This window comes from Corvus brachyrhynchos, unplaced genomic scaffold (assembly GCF_000691975.1).
Source record: "Corvus brachyrhynchos isolate BGI_N302 unplaced genomic scaffold, ASM69197v1 scaffold716, whole genome shotgun sequence".
Lineage (NCBI taxonomy): Eukaryota > Metazoa > Chordata > Aves > Passeriformes > Corvidae > Corvus > Corvus brachyrhynchos.
In genome coordinates, this window is record NW_008238433.1 from 293,738 (window position 1) to 302,499 (window position 8,762).

An 8,762-nucleotide genomic window follows, 5' to 3' on the forward strand; every position below is an offset into this window, starting at 1 on the left:
TAGAGGGGCCGAAACAGCGGAGCGGGGTCGCCGCGAGTACCGTGGGCTACGGGGGCTGGAGGAGGGAGTGCGGGAACCGGTGTTCCCTGTAGAGTGCTGCTTTTCTCGGAGTGGGGAGCTCGGAGACACTGCTATGTGGGTTACGAGTCCCAGGCGTTATCAGCGCAGTGTCGCTACCCTGGGGGCGCGTTCCCCGGTGCCGGCCCGCCTTCCCCGGAGGTGATGGTTCCTGTTGGCTGTGCAGCCTCTGCGTGCTGTTTGTCTCTCAGATACCTGGTTGCCAAGCAGTGGAGGAGGGGAGATGCAGAAGATGCTCATAGGGCAGTGGGGACAGGCCTTGAGACCCATTAGGATGAAGCGTCTGTGGTCTTTGCACGTGTTTTTGCCAGCTATGTACTGCGAATATCATTCTTTTGGGGCGTATTGTGGTTACCAGCAGCAGTTGTCGGGCCATTTTCTTACGGCTCCATGCCAGCCTTGAAAACCTTCAGTAGTGTAGTGCATGGGTCACGTGTTAGATGTTAATTGAATCTCCAAAGAGAGTAGTTTAAATCCTCATTAAGGGTTCAGATACCTTCTCTTCCACAAGTACATGGTTTATAATATTGTGTTGCCATTAACTGCTTTGTACTCCTGCTTTGGTGGTGGTAGTATTTCAGCTCCTTTCTGTGTTTGGCACAATGCAGGAATAGAACATCAAATGATACAGTTCTTTATAAAGGTAGGGTGTTAATTTGATATGAGTTTGCATGGGTGGGTTGGGTTTTTCCCCATAGTTACTCTTGCAGTAGGCATGCTGGATGTACATGATAAAAGATATCTAATGGACTTAGAAAAAAACCAAATACTAAGGGCCGGCTAATATTGTAACTCAAGAAAGCTACTGCATGATCAATTTTCAGTCTTCTTTTTGATGCATAAAATAAAATGATACCCTAGTAAGTTCAATAAAAATTGTCATCATGTTGCTGGATTTCATTCCTTATAGTCACTGATTTTAAAGAAAGTTGTAGTGAGTACTCTGGCTGTTAGCTATGTATTTCACAGTGTTGCTCTGAAATGTTAATTTTCACTCTTGTGACTTTCTTACAAATCTGTATTTCTGTATTGAGTCTAGATGAGGTAATTGTATCTGTTTAATAAAATCATGAAGTGTTTCTAAGCAAGTTCTTTTTTTTTAAAGGTAATACCGTGTTTTAAATTCAAAATCTTGCTGTGTTTTCCAGAACGTACACTGTCTGTGAAGTATTTCCAGGGCCCAACCTGAATGTGGTTCTAGGTGCTAATGGCACAGGCAAGTCAAGCATTGTTTGTGCCATCTGCCTGGGACTGGCTGGGAAACCTTCTTTCCTAGCACGAGCTGATAAGGTAACTATGAGCTTTTGTGATTTTCATGATTAATCTGAATTTCATTCAGAGCACTGTCCAGCAGAGGGTGGGACAAAGATAGTCTTCCTTGATTTGCTTTACTTTTATAAAAAGTAAGGTGTCTAAATTGAAGAGTAACCTGGTCCCGAGACAGAGGGGGGTTGTCTTAATTAACTGCTTGCTGTCTTGTATAAATTATGAAACGGAAACACCTGAATTGTAGTGCAGCCTGAGTGGACTAGAGGTTTTATCTGAAGATGGCTAAGCATCCACAGTGGGGTAGAAAAATGCTGCTTAATGGCCTAAAAACATTTGATAAGAAGTACCAACTAAAGGAGAAATAGACAAAGTCTAAAATAAATTCCCAAATACATAGTACCTGTAGAAAGAATACACTCCTTATGTGTCTTGAGAATTCAGCTAGAAGCATGGAGGAGGCACTGATCTTTGATTTAAATGGAATTTGGATTGCTCTACTCTATTTTTACCTCTTACTTTCAAGATCTTGTGCGTTGTCACTATAGTAGGAAGTTCATATTTTGAAATTTTCAGAGTTTTGCTATTTGCTTTCTTGGATATTCTCATTGGATGCAGTTTATCTGACTAGGTTTGGGAGCAATGAATCTGGGTTCTTAAATGATTGCCCATATTCTCTTGTAGCTGCTCAGTCATAAGCAAATGTGAATATGGGAATTGACTGCATGGCCATTACTGTGTGTTGATATTTCTCTTTACTTTTCATGGTTTATTTTCATACTGTTATAATTTGCAGTTCTAGTACAGATATTCAGCAGTGTGTTTTCAGTTGTCTTGCCTTTGTTCCCCAAATTTGTGAGAACTTCTTCCTGTCTGTGGATCTGCTGATTATAATTTGTTCAGTTTTGGTGGCTGAAGGTGACCAGAAATTGTTAACTTGTGGAGGAAGTTCTAATGCTGCTGGTGGAGGATAATAGTGTCTTCCTTTCTTTTTAGTTAGTGCTTTATTTTTCTTTTGATTGTAAGTTTTCAATAAAATATGCTGTTACAGCAGCTCCATTATACAAATGCATTTTCTTGTAAAATAATACATGTAAATATACTGTTATTTTGTGGTAACAACTTGTAAATTAATTTTGTAGATCGGTCTCTTTGTGAAGCAGGGGTGCATGAAAGGCGCAGTGGAAATTGAACTGTAAGTAGTAACACTATTTCCTCATGCACTTTTAATTGGATCACTTCCCCACACAGTCATTCACAAAGTTGTGAGAAAAAAATTTGGTGTACAGAGGTCTGTCTTTAAGCTGGTGCTTTAATTTCTCCTTTTTTAATTCCTCTGGACTTCAGGATATTAAGTTTAAATAATTATCACACAAGAAATAGTCAGTGATGGCTACTCTTGATCTTGCTTTCTGAAGTATTTCACCTTGTCTTTATGTACAAAAAATGTATGGGTAATGATTGTTGTATATGATGTGTTTAGCTTTTGATTACATTTAAGGTTCTGATGATTTAAATTTAGTCAGTTCTGCCATCACTATGTGGTGGTTGGAATTCTTTTTATTGAAGAAAAAAAATACAAAAGTCTTAAGTTTTAAAACAGATTGTTCTGCCTTCACTTCCTTATACTCATAGTGCTGGTATGAGGGGCTTCTCTGCATCCTCACTGAAAACATCACATACTGATACAAAAGAGGTAAAAACAAAGATCTGAGTAGTTCCATGTAATGCAGTCTTAGGTAAGCTGTTGCAAAACAGAGCAACTGGAAATCATTTGGACTGTAAAATTCCATTAGTAGCTTCTGCCATAGGGCAGTGTTACATGCTTCCTTTTTTGTGGCCACTATGGCATGGGTGATTTTAATAAGCCTTAACCTGGTCTGTTTGCCTGAATGAAGCTGAAAATAGAGATAGTCAACTGATTCATAACCTGTGTTAATTTGGATAACAATTGGCCACCCTGATCAGGTTTTCTAAAAAGAAAATTTTGTTGAGGAAAAACAATACGACAGCAGGCCTTGGAAAAAGTCCTGTCCATTTTCGTTGTGGGAGTGATCAAGTAAGACCTTCTTTAGAGATTGCCTAGGCAATGTGTTCAGGAGATGGGATGTCTTTCAGGTAGATGTTGTGATTGTTTTAATGTAGATGTATCTTGATGTTACTTGAAAATCTGGAAAGAATCTTGCAGTTTGTGAAGATTTAGCATTTCATGGCTTGTTAGACCCAGCATGTCATGGTTGCAGTGTAGCTTAGTCCTTTGACTGGTAAAAAATATTTAAATACAACATCAGGGCTGGGAGACCAATGATGCAGAAGATTGCTTTTTTGACAGGAGTTAAAAATTGAAGTTCTGTATGCATGTATTGCCTTTGTTGAATTTGGCCCTTGGAATGTAGCTATACCCTAGTTATGGTAGTAAAAATATGCTAATTTAATGAAAGAAAGGAGCATGGCTTTGTAGGTATTTTGAAGGAAGTCTGATAAATTAAAATGAGGTGGTGCAGGAAGTAACAATTCAGTAATCAAGAAATAGGATCATATCCCTATGGTGCTTAGTCCAAACACTGGCAACAGATGTGTACTCAGTTTACATTGACCTCTATTCTTGAGTCTCCTGAGGTACATGACCACTCTACAAGCCTATATTCTCCATCCTTAACAGTGTGCTTAACAGGCAAGAGACAATTTCTAAATCAAAATGGTAAACTAAAATTCTACTTCTTACTTCTTACTGCTGCATTTTAACCAGACTAAATTTTTGAAAGTAGGTATTGAGCTAGAAAACTAACTGGAAACTAATGTGTCTTTACTGGTTTTTAAAAGCAGAAAATGGAAATAAATTAGTATTTTTTGTGCTGTACGCTATTTTTATTTTCAAATGAAATATATATGCACAGCTTACTGATGTATTTCTGTACACTAGCAATTCAAAGACATACTGCACCTCCTTCACACCAATTTTAAAACTTAGTAAATCTCACACAAATTACACATTTATAGAAACTGTTCACATTTGTAACAACTTCCTAAGTGTTTCATACATTTAGCGTGAGCATCTCATTTATATAGGTAACTTTTGAGTTGAGATTTGCAGATATTTTTGATGTTTCCCGTGTGAGTTTAATTCATCACTGAAGTACTGGATTTTTCTGAATCATGAAAATGAGAATCTGATGGTACTGTCCAGTTAATTTAGATGAAATATTTAGCTATCTATAAAGTCTAATAATACTTTGACACTTGGTAACCTTTGACACTTGTAACACTTCTCAGGTATTCTTGAAGTGTAAACACTTCTTTCTATTAATCAGGTTTAAGTCACCAGACAATATTATTATCACACGTGAGATTTATGTGGTGAGCAATGCATCAGCGTGGTTTATCAATAAAAAGCCAGCAACCCTGAAAACAGTAGAAGAACAGATTGCAGCCTTAAACATCCAGGTGGACAATTTGTGCCAGTTTCTTCCTCAGGTATGAATTAATTTTGAAAGACAATGGGTGCAAATGGAGTACTGTGCTTTGAGAGGATTTTGTTCCTGGTTAGCTTGAGCAGCACTTCTGCTAGTTCAGTGGGACGGTACGAAGAACAAGAGGGATGAGGCAGCTGTGCTGGTGTGATGGTGAAAGAAAAGAGGAGCTGTGTGTCCTTTTAAGCTCACTACTTGAGCAGTTTTGTACCTGTTGACTCTGAAAGGAAAAAGATACTGATACTCCCTGTCCTGGTGTTCAAGTAGCAGCAGTTGCTAATAGAGCCTTTCCAGTAATGTCAGCAGTTTCTTGAGCATAGGGCTTAAAGATGTATAGAATTGAATTATGTAAGAATAAAATCATCCTAATGGAAAATAAGTCTTAAAGGAGAGAGAATATTAAGAATACTACTGGCAGTTTCTGCATTTGAATCCATGTTGAAGCAGGTCAGGATTCCTGTGTGGGTAGCTAAGTGGCCTCACATTGCACTTTAAAGTTGTGACAGGTTCCTTCCCAGTTCATGTGGATCATCAGGAATGGTAGTAAAAGAAAACCTTATCAGAGCCTAGCCATGGTGTTAATGTTGAATTCAAGAAGGCATGCAAAAAAGCATTAAAGTTTAGAGAGCTAATACTGCAGAAACAAAAATATGCCAGGTGTTTGATGGTTCGTTTTCACTTACATACAGTATTTGTTCAGAACTTTCAGCATACTATGGTAACATAACTTTGTGTTTAAAACAACCTTTTCTCTTTAGTACATAAATGTCAGTTCAGTCAATATTACTGTGTTGATAGTTCTGGTTTATTTGTTCTCTCCCAATGTATTAACGACAAGCACACTTCTTGAGTCAGTCTCGGCTTTGAATGTTCTTCTGCCTTCGACAGCAATACTTCCTAATAGCCTTGGCTGCCAGCTTTAATAATGCCTTCTACGTGGCTTAACTTTCAAGTTCGTCATAATATTTATACTGCAAGGGTTTAGCTTCAGCAGGGAACAAATGCTCCTTAAAGTTTGGTTGCTACTTGATGAGATGGTCGTTAACTATGCCAGAGCTATTTAGCATAGAACTGTAAGTCAGGTGATGCTTGTGAGAAGTATGCCACAGTGTATAAATCCAGTGTTACTGTATTGCACTGTTCCAGCTAATCCTGTATTTTTATAACTTCTTTAAATTTCATAGGACAAAGTTGGAGAATTTACAAAACTGAGTAAGACTGAGTTGCTCGAAGCCACTGAAAAATCCATTGGTTCTCCAGAAATGTACCAGTTTCATTGTGAACTGAAAAATTACAGGGAAAAGGAAAGAGAACTGGAGGTAAAAATGCACTTTAGAGAGCAGTGAATGAGGAAAAGTGAAATAAATTTTACCCTGACATGTTACAGAATTAGAAGATGCTATTTATTTACAAAGTCCGTGGTAAGTTGATTTTACCAAACAATGCTCATCTTCTCTCAGAACTCCTTCACTCTGACACTCACATGCTTGTAAGTACAAAGATGTGTGCAAATGGTCTGGACTCAAAAGACAAAGAAAATATGGCTGTCACCAAGTACTCCTCTCTTCTCTGGGATTTTTGACTGGTAACAAGTTTCCTAGACAGATCTTTTATGTCTTCTCTGTGTCACTGGCTATTACAGCATGGTCCATTGCTTTAGTGTTGCTCACTTCCTTGAAAACAAAGGGACAGACAAAAAGGAAGAGGAACGGTGTTTGGGAACAATGTCCTTAGCCGTACAGGCCATTCTTGTAATCCTTTGTTCTCCTGTTTTTATCTTTTTGGGTGGTTCCCCTCTAGTTACTGCTGTACTAAAATGTCTCCACGAGCATTCAATTTCTGCTTTAATGTACATGTAATGGGTTACATGTAGACTAGTTTCTGAGAAGAGTTTTCACAAAGTAGATACTGTAAAACGTGAAAATATATATTACAGAACTTGTGCAGAGAAAAAACCACCTCACTGGAGAAAATGAAACAGAGGGTTGAACGGTACAAGCAAGATGTTGACAGATACCATGAATGCAAGCGCCATGTAGACTTAATAGAGATGCTTGAAAGGAAAAGGCCATGGGTGGTAAGTTTTATTTCCAGTGTTTTCTCGCCTAACCCATTTTCCGTAAGATAGTGAAATTTGAAATAGGCCAAAAGTTGCTTTAGAAGAAGTGTGACCAGAGTAATTTGAATATCGTTACAATTGCTCAGTGCAAATAGGCTAGGTCTTGAAATTCTGTTCTTGGCCTAACTGTAATGTTTGCTTACATACCCAGCTGTACTGAATAAATTGCTTCAGAAGTAGTTCAGGTAGTGAGTGCACACCTCAGAAAGCCAGCAGGACAGGCCAAGAGCAGTATTCCTTTTATTCTGTGCAGAGACAATTGGTTTAAGTGCTAGCTGGCTCTACTTGCTTCTTCAGCTGTAACTTTTTTTACAACTTTTTTTTTTTGTTAATTTTTTTAGAGGTTAAGTTCCTCTTAATTTATTAGTTGAGGTTTAATGTGCCTGACATACATGTCAGTGAATTAAAGTTACCAATCTCAAAAATATTAGCATTTGGACAGAGAAATTTTAAAATAAATTTGAAAGAATGTAGAATAAAGGACAGGTCATGTTGGGATTTCAGGGATTGTCTCCGGATTACTGAGAGATGTCGCAGAGATGATCTGTTGCTGAATCAGTGTCATGTTTATTGAAGGATGAGACAGGAGAGATGTTGCGAACAAGATTTCTAATATCAAAGGCAGCAGTTACAGTAGCAACAGCAAAAGCAGTAGCAGTGGCAGCTGCAGCAAATACAAAGGTCAGGGTTAGCAGCAGCTGCAGCAGATCCAAAAATGCTGAGGTAGGTAGGTAGGAGCTTTTTTCTACAAGGCCTTTTATACTTCTTTAAGCCAGTAAGCAAATGCTACAAAGCTTGTTAACACATTTGTACCAATCACCACTCTACGTGATTTTGCCGCCATGCGTATTTTCTTATCCTGTCAACATACTGCTGTTAAGGCCTATTGCACAGGCTTATATTGCTACATCTTTACTTTCTAGGAAACTCTACTATAGAATTTATTGTTAAACTCAAAATTCTTTACTCTTAACCTATTACTATTATTTCTTGCATAAAACATATTTTTACTTGTTAAAAATACATTTCTACTTTTATAAGGCATGCTTATTTCAAAACTACAAAACTACATTTGCTTTAAACTGCAAAAGCTCATTGTCTTAACTCAGGCAGCTTTTGCCGAGGTCTCAGATTGAAACATGTATCCATTTCTATCTGTTCAAGCACAGTGCTGTTTCTGTACCCTGTCAGCGCCTGCGGGTTTTCTGTAACGTCATTTCCCACAAGATCATTTAGACAAATCAAAGTCTTTCTGAGGAGCACTTTGGTACTAGTTTAGTTTAGTGTTGAATGGTCACTCAGATTAAATTATTCTAAACAGTTCAAACCGATGGGGATTTTGGTTTACTGAAACAATATGTTGTTTGCCTTGTTTGCCGGCTTTGTAGAGTTCATGAAATACAGATAAAGAACTTTCAGAAAACTTAGTTGACTATTTGTGAATGTGGAAAACTTATTTTTTGCAATTTTGCATATAACAAAGCCTCACGTGGCTACGTAAAGAACTTTGTGGCCTTCGCATCTTGAGCAGCTGGGTTCAAAGGGTCCTCGCTGCCTTCAAATCTTGCTAACAGTGGAGGGATTTAGGAGTAGCAATTGAAATAGATGGATGGTGGTATGTGTTAAGGAAGTATGGTATACATTCTGTATACCAGTCAGTACTTGCTGAATGATGGGAGTTTTTACTACTACATGTGTTAGCCTGGTGTTGCATAATTAATGTAGACTGATACTGATTGTTCTCTACTGTAAGATATTTGCTTGTAAAGAAAGGCTTGTTGGACACTGGCAGAGGAAAACTAAGCTAAGAATTTTCTGTGCTGACAATT

The 8,762-nt window shown here is 38.0% G+C and overlaps 1 protein-coding gene across 1 annotated transcript in view; it reads left to right on the forward strand.

The window, feature by feature from the left end:
* SMC5 (structural maintenance of chromosomes 5) overlaps positions 1-8,762 on the forward strand; it is a 43,766-nt gene that overhangs the window by 1,988 nt on the left and 33,016 nt on the right. The window contains exons 2-8 of the mRNA XM_017736446.1: positions 4-219; positions 687-721; positions 1,202-1,368; positions 2,487-2,539; positions 4,656-4,818; positions 5,999-6,133; positions 6,751-6,891. Of these exons, the coding sequence (XP_017591935.1) occupies positions 4-219; positions 687-721; positions 1,202-1,368; positions 2,487-2,539; positions 4,656-4,818; positions 5,999-6,133; positions 6,751-6,891 (910 nt within the window). The remainder of the gene's footprint in view (positions 1-3; positions 220-686; positions 722-1,201; positions 1,369-2,486; positions 2,540-4,655; positions 4,819-5,998; positions 6,134-6,750; positions 6,892-8,762) is intronic.